At 46.9% G+C, this 21,732-nt stretch overlaps 1 protein-coding gene across 5 annotated transcripts in view; it reads left to right on the top strand.

Annotated features, from left to right (window-relative positions):
- The window catches only part of SLC4A7 (solute carrier family 4 member 7), a 1,353,206-nt gene that overhangs the window by 219,675 nt on the left and 1,111,799 nt on the right, over positions 1-21,732 (top strand). For all 5 annotated transcript variants that reach the window (XM_069648779.1, XM_069648778.1, XM_069648775.1 and 2 more), the window contains exon 3: positions 16,056-16,199. In XM_069648779.1, the coding sequence (XP_069504880.1) occupies positions 16,056-16,199 (144 nt within the window). The remainder of the gene's footprint in view (positions 1-16,055; positions 16,200-21,732) is intronic.

The raw sequence follows: 21,732 nt of genomic DNA, 5'->3' as shown, positions 1-21,732 counted from the left end.
GGATAACGCACAGCGCTGCTTCCTCGCAGCCACTGTGGGGGCAGTACAGAGGCCTGGTGGACGCCCCGTGGGGCAGAGGACTGGGGGGTCTCCACCCATTTAATACTGACCCAGTGATGGCTCAAAAGAGCCACAACAACCTGCCGGGGGGTTGAAAAGATTAGCCTGGAAGAACCATATCAAGAAGAGGACTCTGAAGCCTGGTGGGGAAACCAGCTTTGCAGAATAGTGACACCAGCCAAAAGGAGCCGCAGGTTGGAGGACAGGGAGGGGCCGCCTTAGTTCTGCTTCTCTTCCTGTTTCATGGGAGCTGTCACTGCCTCCCAGTACAGCACAGGGTCCTTTTTAAGATCCTCTTGTCTGGTTTTTAAGTCTGTGTGGCTTAGACCCCAGCTACCTTGTCACTAAAATGTCTCTATTGTCCAACTTTCCTATTCCGATCTACCGCTCAATCTTATTTCCTTCCCCTCACTTTGTGCACGGTGAAGACAGATGCTTCTCTATTTCTGGCCCTCGAGTCTGGAATCTACTGCTTGCCGTTCTCTGGAAGATAAATTTGTTGTCTCTGTTTAGCACAAAGTTGAAAACTGATCTCTTCAAATAACTCATTTTATGGCTACACAGCTCCCTTGTGGATTTTCGCAGTATAAATACCCAAATCAAATTGTGCCTCATTCCTCCCTGCCCATTGTTCCCTAGTTCTTTACAATAACCTATTTTTGGTGCTTATGTAAGCCAAATATTGGCTGGTAAGAATTACTTTTTAAATATTTTATTTTGTATTTTAGTGGTGTTGGATTAATGCTAATTGCATAACCTATAAAGTGAGATTTTAAGGCATTGCAGATCTGTTGGGATTAGGTCACGCGTCCTGTTTTTCTGTATGTAACTGATGAAAGGTAGCCCAATTTACAGGGGTACCACTAATCGCGCTCACACCAGATTAATAGTTCACCCCTCTAGGGAATTAAAGCCAAGAGTATTTATCTTGCAAGGATAACTTTAATCTGTACAGAAATGAGGATGGGGTGGGAGGGCAAAGGATTCTGCCTCCCGACCGGCATTCTGTCCCTCTTCTGTGGCCGGCATCTGCAGAGTGGTGCCAAGCAGGAGCCTTCTCCAGCATGGGGTCTGGCATGGATTCACATGCTCATGAATATTCCCTGTCGTCAGGCCGGGAATCTTCGGTAAAGAAAAAATCAGTATCCGTTTCTGATCTGTCTTTCTTAGTAGTAACCAATCACTGATCTCTGGGTCATACTGCCCACAGCCAATGACTGCCCTCTCCCTAAGCCCCTCCTCTGGTAGCCATCCAGATTTTTACCGCACGCTCAAGTGTTGGGAGTCCTCGTGTTTAGCTCTCAAGCTTTTGCTGCGTTTTTGCGCTTTTTCAAAGATAATTTCTCATTTTTCGGTCAAATAGAGCCTCAAGCTCCACCGTCTCTACAGCTGATTAAAGGTGATCTGGGTCGGATTTTTCTACGCCCCTCAAGGGTGAATATTTCGTCGAGTTACGCTTCTTGGAGGAGTCCAGGAGTTTCTGCGGCCTACCCGAACATGGCCCAGGAGAAAGGAAGCTCGACGCCCGGAAAGCTGTTCAGGGTTTGCCCTGGATGCCAGCTGCAGAATGTGTTCAAGGAGGACGAGCACTCGCAATGTCTCTACTGCCTTCATGAGGACAAAACGCATGTGGAGAAGGACTGTGCGTTTTGCGGGAACATGTCGGAACGGACCATCGGGTACCGACACCTTCGTCTCTCCAACTGGCTGGAAGGAAAGAGCCCGTCAGGTGAGAAGAAATCCAAGTGGTCTTCGAAGTCCTGTGAGGGCACCCCGGCGACGGGGGCCCAACAGAAGGCAAAGAACTGTGAGTCTGTGGGCACTGGGAGCGCCGGACGGTCTGGCTCCTCGGCTGCCAGGCAGGGTGCATCCTCCCCAGCGCCATCAACCACGAGCCAACGCTCTGGCTCGGGAAAGAGGAAGGCTGAGAACCCGGCGAAGCTTCTGGAGAGGCCCCGGTCCAGCTCGAAGGATCCAGCCGAGGGGAGCGAGGCGGTGACCCTCCCCCTAAGGTGAAGGTCACAGGCCTGCATAAGGTGGCAAAGGGCCTTGATTCACCTTGCCAAGGCCTCTATTGAAGTCGTGGCGGCCCTGGCGCAGCCTGTGGAGGCTACACCAGTGGAGGCGACCTCGGGGCCCAGAGTCTCCCTGCCTCTGCGGAGGGAAGCCTCTTTCAGACCCATTGAAGACCCCCGTGAAGACTCGGCAGAAAAAGATGGGGGGGCGGTGGCCATTGTGGGCACAGCATCTGAGGAGCTGGTAGAAGACTTGGAGGGCGTCGAAGAGGCCCGTTCCCACGGGAGGGATCCCGACGAAGGTGACGACGAGAGCGACGGCGGCACCGGCGAGGGTCCAGTCACCCGTCGCTTACAGAGCCGCAGGACAACTCGGCGGTCATTTTGTTGGCAATACAATCCTTATGTTCGGAAATAAGGACGAGATTGCCCTTACCACCGACGGAGGAACCGGAACCAAGCTCGACGGAGGAGCCAGAGCCAGGCCCGGCGGGAAGCCCCCCGAACAAGAGAAGACGGATCCATCCAGCCCTGCCTTTTCAGCCCTTGCGGCCTACTCAACCTTTGTCCACGTCCCCCGTCCCTGGGGATGACACGGGAACAGACACGGCCACGATGGGTACCGACAATAGCAGTGCCGACGGGACAGAGCTCCCATCGCCCCCAGCCCGGGCATCCCCGCCCGACGAGATTGGATCTTTCCATGCAATGATCGCCAGGGCATCCAAGCTTTTTCAGCTCTGCCCCGAAGAGAAGGAACGTTTCCTTTACCAACGGCGCGAGGCCAAGAGGAAAACGGTCCTCGCCATGCCTCTGCTGGATGACCTCTGGGACGAGGGCCTCACCCTTCTCAAGAACCAGTCTACGACGCCTGCCAAGAGGGATCCGTACGAGAAGTACTGGTTCCCCGACGCAGCCCCTTTGTGCCTTGGGGCACAACCGACCCCTGACTTGGTTGTCTCAGTGGCGGCAAAGAAGAAAGCGGGGGGAGGACGGGGGTATCGGCCTCAACGTCAACTTCCCCGCCGGACGCGAAGGAAAGAAGCTGGATGCAATGTGACGAGTTATCTCGGCGGCAACAACGATTAAGGCGGCCAATGCTCTTGCGATTGTGGCCCGCTATGCGAGTTATGGTACAAGATCGCCCCCCCTGTGGGACTTCCTACCGGACGACAAGAGGGCCGAGGCCCTGGAGATCTTGCAAGAAGGTGAAGTGGCGTCGGACCACGCCATTACGGTGGCAACGGACATTGCCGACACCGGTTTCCGCCAGCTAGGCAACAGCTTATGCCTTAGACGAGGGTGGCTCAAAGCGACGGATTTCCGCCAGGACGTACAAGCCAAGGTTTTGGACATGCCATTCGACGGAAAAATCTGTTTGGGAAAACAGTGGATGAGTCCCTCCAAGCCATCAAGGCAGACACGGAGACAGCTAAGGCCATAGGCGTTCTGCGGCAACGAAGGCTGTCCTTTCGGAGCACCGAGGTAAGCAGGGTGCCTCCAAGGGTTTCAGCGGTGGCTCCTACGTACCGCCAAGCGGCCCGCTCCTCGTTGCAGGAAGCCTATAGAGGACGAGGCAAGTCGGGTGGACCCCGCCGTCGTTGCCAGGGAGGCCAAGGCGTCCTCCAAGCAAGATTGAACCGACCGTGGTGTCTGGCCCCCACCGAAGCACCCCGGTGGGAGGCCGGCTGGCGAAATTCGTCAGTGTGTGGGAGTCAATCTCCACCGACCGTTGGGTACTGGACGCCCTGGCCCAGGGGCACGCTCTCGAATTTCTAAAAAAGAGCCCCCGCCTTCCTCCCGTGGCCAGGAAGGAAAATCACATCCCTCAAATGCTATTGGAGGTAAGGGCGATGCTCAAAAAAGGTGCCATCGAGCTTGTCCCGAAGAGGCTCCTACTCAAGGTACTTCCTCGTGAAAAAGAAACAGGAGGATGGCGCCCCAACCTGGACCTGCGACGACTGAACAAGTACATCAAGGCACACAAGTTTCGGATGGTCACCCTCCAGCACGTGCTGGGACAGCTGGAGGAGGGCGATTTCCTGTCATTGGATTTGGAGGATGCGGAGGATGCGTACTTCCACATCCCCATTCTAAAAGGACACCGAAAGTTCCTCCGGTTCGTAGTCCAAGGACGGCACTACCAGTTGAAGGCCCTCCCGTTCGGATTGAAGTTGGCACCCAGGGTGTTCACCAAGTGCCTCGCACCAGTGGCGGCGCGGCTGCGCCTGCAGGGGATCCACGTCTACCCCTACCTGCACGACTGGCTCATCCGAGCAAGGACAAGGGAGCTCGCCGTAGACCACAGTGAAGACCGTCCAGCTGCTCACGGACCTGGGATTCTCCATCTTTCCCAAATCCCACCTGGTCCCGTCACAAGTCGCACTGTTTCTGGGAGCCAAGCTCGACAGTGGTGTGTCTGGCCTCGCCGTCGGAGGAAAGGACGAAGGCCATCCTGGGCAAGGTGCCACGTCTGCTGGCCATGGACGTGGCCAGGGTGAGGTCCATAAAGTCCCTCCTCGGGATGATGGCCACCTGCATATATCTCGTGCGCCTGTGCAGGCTTCGGATGCGCCCTCTGCAAGAGTTCCTAGACACCCGCTGGATCCAAGCGACAGACAGCTTTGAGGACAGGATCCTGCTCAATGAGACATTCCGACGAGCGATCCAGTGGTGGGGCACCCGTGCTCATCTGACGGCGGGCACAGATTTTCAGACCCATCTCACCAGATAACAGTGACGACGGATGCCTCCCTGGAAGGGTGGGGAGCGCAAACCGGAGAACTTCATGCGAGAAGCCTTTGCTCCCGGAGGAGAAGCCGCTCCACATCAACATCCTGGAGCTCCGTGCAGTGTTCTGGGCCCTTGGGTCCTTTCTCCCGTCCTTCAAGGGCAAGGTGGTGAGAATCTTCACCGACACCACCATCACAATGTTCTACATCCGGAAGCAGGGAGGAACCAGATCCCCCCCCCGCCCCCCCATCCCTCTCCAAGGAAGCCCAGGATCTGTGGCATTGGGCCGTCGCCCAAGGGATGTTTCTTTTCATCTGGCAGGGATAAAAAACATCGCAGACTCACTCAGCAGGGAGCTGCGCTCGTGCCACGAGTGGGAGCTACTTGTGGATCGACTCTTACGACGATAGGGGGGTGGGGGGGAGGGAGACTCTGCAGATTGACCTGTTTGCGACGGCGACAAACTCCAAGTGCCAGAGGATCGCCAGCAGGTTTCCCCAGCCGAGGAGCATGGGCGATGCTTTCTCGTTCCCCTGGGACGGCCTGTTCCTATACGCGTTGCCGTTGCTGCTCCGACTCGTCAACAAGCTCAAGATGTCCTGGTGCAGGATGATCCTCGTCGCACCGGCGTGGCCGAGGCAGATCTGGTTCCCGGACCTTCTGGACTTGTCAGCGTCCCCACCAGTCAAGCTGCTGACGGACGCAGATCTTCTCTCCAGAGAAGGAGGCGCCATACTTCATCACGACCCAGAGTCGCTGATCTTGCAGGCCTGGCTCCTGCAGCACTAGAGTTTGGAGGGTACGATATCCCGGCTGACTGCAGAGAGGTTCTTGCAAAGGCCAGGGCGTCCTCCACTCTCGTGCTATGGACATAAGTGGAAGAGGTTCTCTGTCTGGGGCCGTGCACAGAAGATTAACCCTCTACGGATTACGGCCCCTCAAGTGCTGCCGTACCTACTGTCGCTGGCCAAGGCTGGACTGGCTCACGCCTCCAAGCTACATCTGGCTGTGATCTTCCGATACACCAGAACCACAGGACGGGCGTCCTTGTTGTCCCATCGCCTGGTGAAGTAATTTATGAAGGGACTGTTCCGATCGTTCCCGCCGGTGAAGGCCCCTGCCCCGCCGTGGGAGCTCAACGTGGTGCTGGCCAGGCACCTGGGGGTGCCATTCGAGCCCCTGCATTCGGCACCGTTGACGTTCCTGTCATGGAAGACTGCGTTTCTTGTGGCCAGCACCTCCGCACGACGAGTGGGGGAGATCCAGGCCCTATCCTGCAAGCCTCCATACTTGAATTTTCACGACACGAAGGTGGTGCTGAGGATGCACCTCTCCTTTATGCCCAAGGTGCCGTCAGACTTCCACCTCAACAAGCCCTTGGTGTTTCATGTTTTCTTTCTGTCGCCTTTGCACTCGCTGGATGTGGCTAGAGCGCTGAAGTTCTACGTGGACCGCACTGCATATATCTCGTGCGCCTTTTTCGGAAGACATCACAGCTATTTGTGAACTTTGGACCTGTGAACTAAGGGAAGGCTCTCTCGAAGGCTTCCATTTCCAGATGGCTCTCCGGCTGCATCATGCACGGTCATCGGTTGGCAAACCGATTGCTGCCCGGCTGTCCGAGAGCCCATTTGATCAGAGCGATCGCTGCTACTACGGCGTTCCTGTCTGGTGTGCCCCTGCTGGACATCTGAAGGGCTGCTACGTGGTGGTCGACTCTCACCTTCACGAGATTCTACTGCGTCGATCGGGACTCCAGGGAGGAGTCCAGGGTCAGCCAAGCAGTGCTGCGCAACCTGTTCGCCTGAAGGTGGGCCTGGTGAGGAGGTAAGAGTTGCTTAATGGTGAGCCTTTTGCCACCTCCCGTGGTTGTGCATGTGTGTACTGCTATGTATTCTTGTATTCATGAGCATGTGAATCCATGCAGGACCCCATGCTGTAGAAGGAACAAGTTACTTACCTGTAACTGTTGTTCTCCAGCATGGGTCTGGCATGGATTCACATGTGAACCCTCCCTCCTTCCCCTCTGTGGCTCTTCACTTGGTCTTACTGCCACTTTACGTGCTACCAAATCTGAGGATGGCTGCCAGGGGAGGCGTATAGGGAGAGGGCAGTTATTGGCTGTGGGCAGTATGACTTAGAGATCAGTGATTGGTTACTACTAAGAAAGACGGATCAGAAACAAAACTGATACTGATTTTTTTCTTTTTCTTTACCGAGGATTACCGGCCTGACGACGGGGAATATTCATGAGCATGTGAATCCATGCCAGACCCATGCCGGAGAACAACAGTTACAGGTAAGTAACGTGTTCCTACTGTTCAACTTGGTTACTGGATACTGGCATAGCTCACCCAAAACTGTCCGTCCTTATAAGGGATGCTGCAGTCTTCCTTCTTGCATGGCCGGGTTTCCATTTAAGACAAACTACTTGGCATACTGCTGCCTATGCAGGAATACATTGTAGCTCCTATTTATCATGTTGCTATTATTTTTATATATATATATATTCTGCCATACTATCCACACTTCACTCAATATACTCCTATTTTATCTGGTCCAGTAATTCCCCTCAAACTTGTTTTCCCTAGTACTCTATATGTTATGCATTGAGTTCTTAGTCTGCATGGGGTTTTGATGGACGGGAAACAGCTGCTCAGCCACTTCGTGTGCTCTGCCAGAGCTAGCGGACACCAGACAATGCCTGTAGTCTGTTTTTAGCACAGGCTGCATTCCATTTGGCACAGAGGATTCTGCTCTTTACCATGCATTGAGAAAAACGAACTACACTTTAATATTTTTACAAATTCATTCAGCTAATGGTTATTTACACTTAATACTAGCTATCTTCATTTAGTGCCTGGACACGCCTGTGATTATTTTTGCATGGAAAAAAGCTTCATCACTGCTCTAGTCCTCCCCAACACTGAAACTAAACTGCTGCTACCAGTAAAACTTGTGTACTAATTCCTGCAGACAGCTTGATCACTGTAAAATTGATGCAGTTGGCTAGTATTTGCGTTTTTTTGCTTTTACTGTCTACCACACAAGTTTTGTAAATGGAGTTGTGGTAAGGGGCATATGAAAGCCTTCCCAATAGCTTATGACTATTTTAAATGGACAGCAACTGATCCATCCCTGCAAAATTCCATTTTGAACAGCAACACCAATCCAAAATGGGAACTGTGAATACAAAATGTAAAACACTTTAGCTATGTTTTGGTCATGCATAATATGAGGTGATGGGTAGTGTGAATTCTGTTATAGAATTGATTTGTGATATTTATATAGCCCCATAAACTAAGTTAATTGTATCTAGGCGCAGGTGTCAGCAAGATGTGTTATATATTCGATGAAACTTTGCTAAAGGGATGTTATGGTTACAAGTGAATCCGAAAACCCCCTGAAATTATCCACTTAGGGTAAGCTAAGCAATCATAACTCATGCCACCAACGTGCACTGCTAATAACACCTATGACCTCAAAGATGACGTCACAAATATGATTGACATCACATGTCTAGCCCCTTTTTTTTTGTTCACTGACAAATCTAGGCCATGTGAGTTTATTCACTGACAATCAAAAACGTACAAAACGCAACATTTTCCCCTGTCAACCTGCCCCTTTATATTAGTGTTTGGTGCCTCTTCCCTCATTTCCCTCCCTACCTTTCGTTCTAAGGTCTCCTGCCAAAAAAACCCCCCATCCAAAACAATAAAATAAATGTTCCTTTAGGAACCACCTTTCACATAAAAAAATAGACCAAAAAATAAAATTGGACTCCATCGACTTTATTTCTCAGGAAATTACATAGACCCTAGATTTTCCAACATTTCCATTTGCATTTTGTGTTCTGCTAAGAGCAATATTGTGGTGTTAATCCCCCGTTCCAGCGATGGAACAGTGGATACCAGCCTGGCAGCCCAAGTTATCATCCGAAGTGAGGGTGGATAATGAGGGCCCTGGACCATTATTTCCCCAATGGGGGATGAAGGCCATTAGCACCCTAGGTTCCCAAAGTGGAATATCCTTTTCCAAGATGGGCACCATGCAAAGGGAAGGCGGGGTTCCATACAGGGCCCCTCTTCGCTTTCCATGGCCGCCTGCAGAAGGGAAAAAGAGAACCCAATGACCATATTAGCACAAGCACCTTTTTCTTCCCTTTCAAACCTATCCCAATTTCGAATAACTTTACCACAAAGCCATTCCCAGGTGGACATGGCCACTTTAACCCCATGTGTTGTCCCTTGTGGTCATGGCCATTAGACTGATTGTCCGGGTCATGGAATAAGGTCATGATCTGGACAATCCGGCCACTGCCCATGGCCACAGGCTACACCTCATTCACTAAAGGTACATCACTATTTTTTGTACCTATATGACGCTTGTCAAAAAAACAAAATCCATTCAGACTTTACAAAAACATTTATATCGATCTATAATCTTTTTACATACCTTTTGTGTAGATTTGTCAAATGGCACTACATTTATAAGCCTTTACAATATTTTGGGACCCCTCTGTAATTTTGCCCCCCTGACAAAATCCTACCAAACTTTGCAAACTCCTTCAGAATCGGCTCAGGAATAAAATCGCAAAATTTCATGCAGTTTCATTAAGTCGCACCAAAGATATAAGCCATCCAAAAACTGCTTTACACCAACCCTGTAATGCTGAGATGTCCTTGAAATTCCCAGGACTGTCCTCAGACTATTTTTGCTTCTTGCAGCCATAGCCCATCCTCCTCACCCTCACCTCTCCAGAGATTATTTTATAAGTTTGACAAGTGCAATGTTGTGTTTTTAATATATTTTTACCAAGATGTCCGTGGACACTGGTGGCTGTCCGCAAATCCAAGATGGCGGGCGTTCCCAAAAATCAGATGCGCTTCACGCTTTTCACAATCCAATCGGGGGGCGTGTCCGATGTCCGGACACCACGTTGCCCTCTAAGCCAATCGGTGTCCTTTCCGCAGAGCGAACAGGGAAGTGTCAGTGGAGCGGACATAGATGACACTAATTTTATGGGACCTACTTTTTGGTTGTTTTAAAAAAACTGCTGGACGAATTTCCACCAAATTTACAAAAGCATGCTTTTGGGACAAAGCCACCGCTCCTGCCGCAAATTTGGTGAAAATCCGTCCAGCGGTTTGGGCTGTAGGCGTGAGCAAAGGTTTTCTCCATTCAGTCTATGGGGAAAAGACATTTTGGAACCCCCCACCCCCCACACCCCTAGACCAAACCTCACCAAACTTTGCAAAAAAATTCAGAGTGGACCATATACTTTGGTGAGGATTCGTCCAGGGGCAGCAAAGTTATAAGCTTCCCAAAAAGTGTTCTTCCAATGGGTTTAGGAACTTAACCATAACTACATGGCTGCTACCGCAGGCCAGGTAATATGTATGAGACACATTAGGCTACTTAACAGGTAGGTTTTTAGAGCTTTATGAAATTGGAGGTGGAATTTTAGTGTACAAATCTCCAGAGGAAGGCTTTTCCATAATTTAAGCCCATACACTGCAGATCTCTGGTTACCCCTAAAGATACAGGACGAGGGCGGGACTATCAGTAGCAATGTATCACCTGACTGGACCCTGCGTGGGTCGATATCTAAATTTTTTTCCACAAAGTATAATGGGGCAAGGTTGTTTAAGCACTCGAATATTAAACCGAGGACCTTAATACATTCTGTCATTCAGTTAGCCAGTTCATAGAGCGGGCAGTCCAGAAATGTGGGAAGACTCGCCCCCCCCACCAGCCCCCTCTAAATACCAGTTTAACTGCAGCTTGGTGTGCTTTCTGCTGGCTTTGTTTGAGCGGAATACCTGCAAGAAGATTATTGCAGTAATCTAGTTGTGAGTTCACTAGAGCTCCAAACACTACTGCATGATCATCCGATAGAACAAATGGAAGTACCTGCTGCAATGATTAAGTGTATTAAAAATAGACTGCATCTTGGCGTCCACCTGACATCCACTGCTCAAATTCTCCTGCACAATTCAACCTGTGTTTTTGATTTGGCGAAGGTCAGTTTTGAACCAAACATACAAGGTGGATGAGGGTGCCTCTTGAAGTAAGATGTTTGGCCCCAAACAGTGCTACTTGGGTTTTTCTTTCATTAAGTTGAAGCCAGTTGGAGGACATCAGTTGCTGACTTCATCCAGACACTGTTTGACCCTAAAAAAACGACTCATCCACATTACCCTTTTGATGAACACCTGGGTGTCATCGGCATAGGAATGACAATTTAACATCTGCTTTTTCATAATGTCCATCAATGGCCAGATGTATAGATTATATAATAAGGGGGACAGTGCTGGTCCCTGAGGTAAAGTATCCGATATAACCCCCCACCCCCAACTCGCATCTTGCTGCCGATCTTTTAAGAATGATTCAAACCATTTAATGGCTTGTTCTGATACATTTCCGATCATTCGGAGGAGGTTGAGTAAGTAAGGTGATCCGCTGTATCAAAGTGCGCAGAAAGATCCAACATGAACAGTAGAGGTCTCCTTGAGCTGCGACCTGCAAGAGGTCATCCCAGACAAAGCAGTCTGTGTCAAACATTGGCCGATCTCCTGATTGGAGAGGGTCTAAGACTCAAAATATTCTTGTTTGAGCTGTGGTGACATTTTTAAAACCTTGCCAAGCAATGTTAGGTCGGCTACCAGACAGTCATTCTGGAGGTTTTCTGGATCCAGGATGGGTTTTTTCCAAAGGGGCATAATGATAGCCTTTTTCAACTCCAGAGGACTGAACCAAGTAGTTTTTTTTGTGTTTTTTTTTATTTATGAATTGAGCCATGAATGGTAATCTCAGATGCTAAACAACTTGCAACACTTGCTGATAGTGGAAAACATACGTCATTAGTAGGCTAAAGGCCTTCCAGTAAAGACTGAATAGAATCCTCTGATACTAATGTAAGTGCAAAAGGCAGAGCACAATGGAGATTTCTCAGGTCTGCCACCATGGGGGTGTCTTGGGCCGAATTTCTATATCTATTCTGATGTAAATTGGATGAAATAGTTTCCTGAATGAACTCCATTTTTTTCAGGAAGAATAGTTTAAATACACAAGAGAATGTTCCATAGATGGAGATAAACAATTCTGGTGGCAAAAGTTGGAAATGGAGAAGTCTCTTGACGGATTTTGTTTTTCTTTTTTCAATCTTTTTTTTAATGTTGGCATTCAGATTTTGCTCTAAAAATCACTGTTTTAGATTCTTTCAAGGCCAGCTTGACCTGGCTAGCGTGGTTGGCAGTTCTATGCTTCCTCAATTTCTATTCCGTCACTGAGCTGTTTACGTGGGGTAATTGGGTTCTAAAAAAACAGCGTTGGGCCAATTTGCTCAAACCTTGTAGGTCTGAGCAGTGCCACTCAAGAGCAGATGCCACCCATGACATCTGCTCACCTAACAATTTCACAATGCAAGGATCAATCGATGCTGTCTTTCAACAGCTGATCCGGAAGCACAGATCAGAGTTAATTTGCCATCATCCTGTCGGTTGTTTGTGGGGAGGGAGCATTTGTTAAAGCCTTGATTGAGTCGCGGGGGGGGGGGGGGGGGAAATATGTCCTGTTACAGTATGCAAATACATATTTATACTGCACCCTCTACCACTGTAATCGACTTGCAGCAACAAGGTTCGTTTTAAAGGTGGCATTGGCTCTCCAGTCGCGGTGTACCGGACTGCGGTATTTGGAAGAGTAATATTGTAGAGCGGAAAGAGTAAGGGAGATGGACAGCCAACTGTAAGATAAAGGGGGTGAAGGAAATCAATCTTTTGGGTTTAGTAGGGATGCACATGTAAACCATGATGATGCAGAGTGCTATTTGGAGAAATGGTAATTAAACTTGCTGGTGAAGTTGAGCATTTTATATGATGCCAGGATATAGAACGTGACTGGGGAAATGCTAGAGGTAGCCAATTCATGGTAGTGTGACGGACTCGTGGTCTTGAAGTGTCGTCACAGAAGTTGATAAAATGCCCACTCTTTAGATGGAGGGATTAACAGGGAGTGCAAAGACAACTGACTGAGATGTTGGCAACAAGAGTTAGTAATGTATGGGTGAATGTGGGAACAGCGAAGGGGAACGTTTTGCTTAGCTAAATGTTGTTAGTCCGATTAGTCCTAGATTAGTAGAGGCAGGGACCCAATGAGTCTTTTTTTTAATTTATTTATTTTTTTTTTTCTAGGTTTGTTTTTTCTATTCTAAAGTGAAAGATCCAAATAGTTATCAGAATGAGTCACCCTTCTCTTTTATTGGAATAGTTGATGAAAGGATGGTGGAGACCCTAGCTCTGTTCGCTTCATCTGTGGAAGTGGTCTTCAAACTGTGGGGCTGGCCCCCTTAGTGTTCCGAAGGAGATTGAAAGGGATCACAAGGCTATTCAAAAGGAGTACGATGACTATTTTTAATAGAAAATATAAATGGCTATGGCATCTGGCAACAATATATTTATCAAGGGGGAGTGGAAGCTTGGTAATTTTAATCAAGGGGTTGGGGGCTCAACATTAACAAGTTGGAATACCACTGATCTATGGTAAATCTTGATTGTTTCCAGTGGAAACATGCCCTGTTCTCTCGGCCACGTTAACAGTGGAAACAGTTCTCTATGCCACCTGTGTTGCTTGCAAAGCATCCCTCACTCCAAGCTGAGCACCCAGTCAACGTGGGCACATACTAATAGCAGTACGTCGTACTGTTATCTAGGATTTTACACCTTTTCCTGCGATTCTCCAAATTCTCTAGTGAGAAATAGCCTGCCTCATTCCGTTGGGTCCTGCTTTCAACTACCTGTCCCCAGTGAGCACGTTTTAATGTTTCTTTGGGAGAGTAATTTGACTGGCTCGGATGTCCAGTCTGTGTGCTTGGCTCGAGGGCTTGATCAGATGGGGATTTGTATATCCCCATGAGTAGAAGCCGTTCTTCCTGTTTCTGCAGTGCAGAGTGAACCATTCACTGAAGAACTCGGTGACCCTCGTCTGAACTTTGGGTAAGGGTTGACCCTTCTTGCGCCGATGCAGTAAACTAATCTGCACTACAGTAAACATAATTGCATATATTCAAACGCTTTCTGATCTGGACCACATAAATGCAGGCATACTCTACATAGTCAGGCTATATCTATGCACCATTCCTTCTTTTTGCATATTCTTTATCATAAACTATAGGAAATAAATTGACTTATTTTAGACCTGCCTGGCAGCCTCTTACAAGCTTTTCTTCTGAAGCACGCTTTGAGGTCCCAAAAAATGTGGCATTTTCATTTGAGTGGCATTCATTGTTGCATAGTTTCCAAGCATGCAGATAGTTTATATTATCACATAGTACCTGTTAATGTAGTTTGGATTTTTTGTATTTATTTTTTTAGAATTCATTAAACAAATTGCTTTGGTTATTTAAGACAGGACTTGTGAACTTGGGCAAGACTTTGGTTCATGGTGTGCTTGTGCATTCTCAATCGTGCATACTGCAGTCATTCATGTTTATTTTTCGAAGTGTCTGATCAACCTGGATCTTAAATGCTATTTTTTTATGGTTTGTCCATAATCTGAATCATTGTGGAGTTTTATACCCTCTTGGAATTTTGGTTACTGGTGTAAAGTTGGGACTATTAACTGGAAATGATTACTTTGCAGTGGTATGTGTCTCCCTAAGCTTTTCGAGAAGTCAATTTACCCACTAATCAAAGGTTTGCATCGATAATTGATCATGGTAGGTTGAACCTGGACCCATTCTGCTTGCTGTACCATGAGTGCATATTTGAGTAACAGTATGAGATTTTGAAATTCTTCTGTAGGTTCAGGCACTCGGGCTTTGAAATTGAGCGGAGCTATTTAGCTCCTGCTCCTAGTAAAGTAGTGCGTGGTTAGCTTGAAACCAATAGCTACCAGAAGCTACTATTGGCTCCTACGGCCAACTGGTGCCTTCCAAACATGTAATTGCGACATTAACTTTGAGTATTTGAGCATGTTAATCAAGAAGAATTGGAACACATTTAATACACATTTAAAGACCATGGTTCATACAAAATTGTAACAAATGTAGAGGAGCATTTCCGGTAGCTCCTGGTACCACTGCAGTAGCTCCTGCCTATTGGGTGATGCCAGACACCCAGGAGCTGGTTTTGGCTCCTACTCATTAAATCTCAGTTTCGTACCCTGCATTGTGGACATTTCTTTTTAAGAACTTTTTTAGGGAGTTGGCATAAACGAGCAATGGCTCGCTGCCCCGAAGCATGAACTTGGTGCATGTCTAACCACTTGTCCTCAGTTTCTAACCTATCTGGGCCTGTTCCTTAAATCCAGTCTTGTCTCCTGCAGCTCTCCAACATGTAGGATCATATTTGTTCCTTTCTCTACACATTTACAGAACTTAATTTCTCTCCTCTGCTGATTATCAGATTTTGCCTCTCCCATTGGGTTGTCTACTATTGGATCTCCACAAAAATACAGTTTAAAAGGCAGATGCCCACTAGGTGCAGGTAGGAATGTAGACTTTGAATCTCATAATGTGTTTAATTCACGCATCCATTGCAGAGCTGCAGGTGTCGTGTAAGAGGTGATCAGAATGACTGCTGTGCTGCAAGTTTAATCTTCAAATGAGGGAAGGGGTTTGCAAATATTTAGAAATCGTTTAATCAAGCTATTGTAGTAGTTGCCTTTCTGTAACATGTTGTACCAATTGTTAAATGCCTTGTAGGTGAAACTGCTGCCCATTCACTTGGTACTAGAAAAGGTGCTATCTCTGTCTGCTTTGGCACTAAATCGTTAATGTTTCAATCCCTTCTCCCCTCGAGTGGCAGTGAGGTTCCCGTAATGGAGAAACTTTTCTTTACAAAGTAGTTTTTTGGCAAGTCTTAAAAATTAAGCAAACCTACTCGCAGAAGAATATTGAAGGCATGCACAATGTCCATATGTAGCAACCGTTTCTAATCCACACAGCACCTGGAGGCAACTTCAAAGGAGCCACTCATTGCGACCACTGGCGAAGGAAAAAACTCTTGCGTCATTTTGTGCTTTCTTGGAGGAAAGAATCGAACCAACTGTCAAGGTCTGAGTTATCCTGGGTTGTAGGGATAATGCAGTTAATTATTGGTATCCATTTCATCCGTGAATGTAATGCATTATAAACCAGTTTGCTTTGTTGCAAAGTAGGTTCTAGGACAGGAACAGCTTGCAGAATTTTCATCTAGTTTGATTTTCTTTTTTTTGACTAACCGGCACATTCCCTCATTTCAACAGGTCACCGTGCAGTGTATATTGGTGTGCATGTTCCACTAGGCAGACAGAGCCGAAGAAGACATAGGCATCGTGGTCATCGACATCATAAAAAGCGGCGAGATAAGGAAAGTGATCGAGAAGATGGCCGTGAATCGCCAAACTATGGTAAGACTCGAACCTTGGTTGACCCCGCCTTTGCTCCTGCTCTGTCCCCCGCATCACCTCCTACATAGTCAAATCAAACATCTAACTGTGGTGCAGGAACCATTGCTGTCCTAACCCATTCCTCCCGTCTCACCCATAGGTAGTTGCAGCCTCTCTTCCCCGGCTCCCACTGTGGGTGGTTCAGGAACCATTACTATACTAATGCAGCAGAGCTGCCTTGTGGACTTTTGTTATGCTACACCATTTTCCAGTGGTGACTTTTAATATTAATAATAATTTATTATTTAAGCCAACAATACGTTTAATGGTGGGGCCTGTAGGACCATATTCCGGTCTGAAACCAAACCTGTCCCACGCAAAACAGGCCAAAAAAGGGCTGGTGTCACGATTTGGGGCACTGGAGGTAATGATGTAACAATTCCTGATTTGCTTTTTACCATAGAGTATTCTGAACCAGTTCCAGTTGCCCTATTGGAGCATTAAAGTTTACATTTCTTAACATATGGTGCTCCGTATATTAGCATTGGAATATTCTTGTGCTATGCAGCAAATATGGTGCCTTAATTTTATAGATCTGAAGTTGCACCATTTTGTTGCTGTAGGAAAATGTGATTTCCATGTACCAAAGCTACTGAAATGGATTGTAACCATTCAAACTGGGAGTATTTTTTACTAAGGTTTCATTGCTGTCGTGCCTCATTAGCTGGAGACCACAAAGTACATCGCACACAAGACTAGTTCAATAGTTTGCTATTTTCAGGAAGGTGTTGGAGGAAAGGCCTATGCAAGGTTGGGAACTAAGCTAAAATGACTATTCTTTAAAAACTGTGCCAGAGTGGAGGAATAACAAGTCAGTTCGAAGAGGCTGCTAAGTAAAGGACCTAGGTGCCAATGACCATCTTATTTTAAGCTGCAAAATCCTGGGTGTCCCGAAGATCCCTTTAGATAACTCGCTGTCTAGGAGGTTTTATGTGCCCAAGCACTATTTATTTACTGTTTTACCTGGCAGTTCCAGTGATGCATAATCTTGATTTCGTTTGTCCTGTGTTGCATCGCTGCTGGGGCAAAACCTTACAGCATCTACCCTGGACCTACTGGTTTCTGGATTTTGCTTTTAATTGTTTTAATTGAGGCAAGCAGGCTCAGAAACGCGACCCCCCACGCCACCCCCACACTACCTCTTAAACTAGGGATGTTTCTGGATAGCATCTCCACTCCTTGCAACCACTAGAAGCACCAGCAGGTGTTTGTCTCGCTCTTGCCCTTCAGCTTTTCTTGGCACCTGCCAGCTTATATGATCTGGACCATTTACTCGCCTCACTCCTGCCAACTTGAGCATTCCTACACTGTGGCTTATTTGGCTTAGCTGCTTCCTGTTTCTTAGCTCTTCGAAAGGTCTGACCTTGTTGGTTTGGTCACCACTGGTTCTTTTCTTCTCCCATCAACTCCCTGGAATGCCCCCTTCAATGTCGGGAGGCTTCTGTCATTTCATAGCCAAGCTTTGGCACTAATAGAGCAGCGATTGTTCTGTTTCGTGTGCCATTTGCCATTACACTTGTTGGTTGTATTTGGTGTGTAGCTTATGGTACTGCCTCTACCATCGGTGTATGCCTTTTTCGTTTCTCTCATGGTCTGGTATTGTTACTTCTGATGAGCTAATTTAGCCCTCAGCGTGGCCCAGAAGTCTGATAGCCTGCACATCACATTGGGTTTAGGTACTAGTGCCATGGCGTTGAAGCAGTTTATCGTTCCCACTGGCAAAACTGCATGCAAGTTGGTATGCAAGTGATATCGTCCTGGGCAGTGTACGCTGACTTGTCCTGACATGTGCATTTTTTTCCATTTTTATAAAGCGCCTAAACCCGAGGGCATCAAGGCGCTGTTAAATATTAGTTACACGCATTAAAAAAACTAAAACAAGTTTGTGCACTTGAGTCCTAAGCAGCAGGGTTAGTCAGGTTTTCTGGGCTTTTTGAAAGGCCCAGTACAATTCATTGGTCCCCAGGGCGGGCGGGAGAGTGCCATTGGTTGGCGGCCACTGTAGGGAAATTCTATCCTCCTTTTGATTCGTTTGAATTTCGGTTGGGCAAGCCGGTGTACGTAGACCGATCTCAGTAGCCTGGTGTCTTCAGCCTTTGAGATTTTGTGTGACAAGTTGTGAGTTGCCGAGTTGGAGAGACATCTGTGTGTAATGGATAAAGGTTTTGAAGATGATCCTTTCTCGAAATGCGTGCCAGTGGGCCTCTCTTCTTGCAGTCAATGTGATCTTGTTTCAGGATGTTGAGGGCTGCACGGAGTGCATTGTTCTGAATCACCTGCTTCTTTTGGATGTTGTGCAATGGGGTGCCGGCGAAGAGCATTGCAATAATCTAGCCTTGACCCAATGACTACTCTGGCAATAGTGATGCAAATGTTTGGAGATGGGCACTGTCTGACGGCGTTAATCCGCTTTGTTGTACATGGTGTAGAGAAGTAAATGGAGTTCACTTGGCGTGTGAGTGAGAGGGTGGCATCCAGGTGGACGTCCAAGGTTTTCACTGAGGAGGAGACTGTGGATATGGATGCCATCAATGTTAAAGGTGATCTATTTGAGCTTTTTTAGCACCGGTTGGGGTCCTACCAGCAGGAACCTTGTCTTTTTGTCATTCAGGCAGAGGTGGTGCCTAGCCATCCATGCCTGAATTGTCGAGTTGACCGTGTTAAGGGTGATTGAGTCTTTGATGTAGTTGCTAGATGGGGGGAAGAAGGATTTGGGTAACTATTTTCACCTCAGAACCCACCGAGATAACAACCTGGTCACTCTAAATGAGGAAATTATCCTCTTCATCAAAATGTACCTGTGTCAGAATACTGTACACAAACTTACCAATTAAATCAAAAAGTACAAACTTACCAATTAAATCAAAGTACAATCTGTTTCAGGAAAAACAATTAGATCAACTACATATAATCTCAACTGTGTACATCCAAAATAAATCAGAGTACTGAATTCATTCAACACGATACACTTTTACTTTCAATAATCAGTGTATTCAGTGTATTTAGGAAAAGAGATTTTTTTTTGTTGATTTGTTGAAAAGCATTAACAGAATTAAACACAATCAAGTAACCACCCTTTTCTTCATATTGTTCACCAAGCAGTCGATCAACACTTCATACGACACGTTTCGGGTTCCCATTTCCCCTTCTGGTATAGATGTTACTGTTAAATTCCCCTTTCTGTTTAAAAAAGGAAGAAGTATTTAAATCAGTAACTTCTAATATTTCTCTTGCCAAGTCCCTAAGCGCATTTCAGGTAAATACCTTCACTAACCTTACTGTCCTAGGATAACTTCAATCCCTCTTATACTCATTCCTCATGAGTTAGTGTCGCCAGGATCTGAAAATAATGATCCAGAAGGTATGTATTCTTTTCGTTTTTAAATAATTCCATGTCCAAAGTAAAAAGTGGAAAACCACCGAATTGTTGAATCGTCCAAACTTCCTACATAGTAGTCCCCATGTCTCTCAAATTGAGGTTAGCTATGTTTCCCCCGTGATGGATCTATGAAGAAACCACCAACACCAGTAAGGTATATAACGGAGAATCAATCTCCATAGCTCAAAACTCTAGAAAAATACTAAATTAAGCTATTAGCACTCACCATTTGATGTATTCTCAAAATAACCTAAGTCTGGGAACAGGGAGAACTGCACAAGCAGTCTCCCGTCCCGGGCCTCGGTTATGACCACTTCCTGGTTCGGTCACGTGCAATTCCGATCGTGCCACGCGACAATCTATACTGAAGATCGACCTAGTAATTTATTGAAACTCCTTAATTTAATTGTTACTGAAAGCGAATTCTAAAAAGACCACTGTATCAGCATACTGCCGTACCTGGTTTCAGCTCTCGTCTTAATGTAGTCACGTGATCGCAATACTGGTCATCTGACATACGCATATAGGGATTATATGATGTTTTAAGATCTTCAATACATAGTGTCTACAGTGAGAGCTCTTACTCCTTGATTAATACATTAATGTGTAGTTTAGTGAATTCATATTTTATATTAGTGGTCATATGGCAATCAGTCACGAAAGATTTGGGTGTCATCAGCATAGCATAGCTGGTAAGGTATGCTGCACGAAATTGGTGTGGGGGGGCCACTGGCGGGGCACTCGTTGACTCGGCGAACACTCTCTTAGAACTACCCTCAAGGAATGATGCAATCCAAGGTGTGGCTTCTGGTAAAGTTGGCAGCTGAAGTGAGATGGTGACATAGGATTTGGTGATCGACCAGGTGGAAGGCAGCTGAGGTCTAGAAGAGGAGCTGACTTCCCATAATTTCTGAGCGCAACAAGCTGGTGCTTCAGATCCAGCAGGAATGATTAAGTTCTGTGTCCTGAAGCTGGACTGGCACATTCTCAGATTGTGGTTTGTTTTCAGGTAGTGTTTTTGATTTGGTGGATGCTGCTGTCTAGTATTTATAGAAGTAGTTATTGGGCAATAGTTGTTGGGTACTGCAGGGTCTAGGGCAGGTTTTCTTTTTATTGGTGGGATTCTACAGGCTTCTTTAAGACTGGTAGAGATGAGGCTCGAGGAGGAGGCATTGATGAGCCTGGTGATGAATGGGAGCAGACCATCCAGGCTATCCTTAATGGAGGCTGGGCAGATGTTGCCTTTACACTGCGAAGATTTCAAACTCTTGAGGATGCTTGCATCTTCTGACTCTGTGACCTTCCTGAAGTGGAATACTGGGGTGTCGAGACAGGTGGCAGCTGGTGGTGGGGCGTGGGCAGCTGGGGCTTTGATTAAATATTGTTTCTGGCAGAGATTCTTATGTAAGGTTTATTTTGTCGAGCATAGCATTTTTGAATGTTAGTACACCATGCCTCATCTTTAATGATGGTTTGGGAGGGTGAGGACGGGGCTTCCAATTCCCTGGAATATTTTAAATTTCCAGCATTGGATCTTTCATGGATTCACTTGCTGTGAATATTCCTTTCGTCAGGCTGAGAAACCAGATCACTTTGACTTAGTAATTTTCCTATGGAAAAAACTTGACACCTTGAGTGTACGATCAATGTCATTGTGGGTGCTTTTGGTACCCCCCAATGGGACGTCATGTGTAGCTCCACCTAAAGAGCTTCCCTCAGATTTCAACAGTCTCCCAAGCTGTTGGGATTCCTTGTGTTTCGCTCCTGAGAGTAAATAACATTTCTTCGAAAAACAATTCTTCAAATTTCACCACCCGGTGCACCCGATGTCGAAATACATTTGGTTCCAGTTCCAACCATGGAAGTTTCAGGACCGAAGTCCTTATTGAGGCCATGCAGCACTTGCGGCCTAAAAAATGTTTGAGCGGGACAGGCACATAGAATGTCTTTACTGCCTCTACCTGAACCATTCCACGGACAGCGGTGACATCTGCCAGGATTTCTCACAAAAGACCCTTAAGGATAGTAACCGGCGCCTTATCTGCTGGCTCAATGAAGGAGCCTATCCGGTGTCTGAGGTTGGCTTGTCACGGAGTGGGAGAGCAAACACTCCCG

The sequence above is a fragment of the Ambystoma mexicanum genome, chromosome 2q (assembly GCF_040938575.1).
Source record: "Ambystoma mexicanum isolate Mex_15411 chromosome 2q, UKY_AmexF1_1, whole genome shotgun sequence".
Classification (NCBI taxonomy): Eukaryota; Metazoa; Chordata; class Amphibia; order Caudata; family Ambystomatidae; genus Ambystoma; species Ambystoma mexicanum.
The sequence above is the reverse complement of the archived record's forward strand: the minus strand, read 5'-3'. Positions and strand labels throughout refer to the sequence as shown.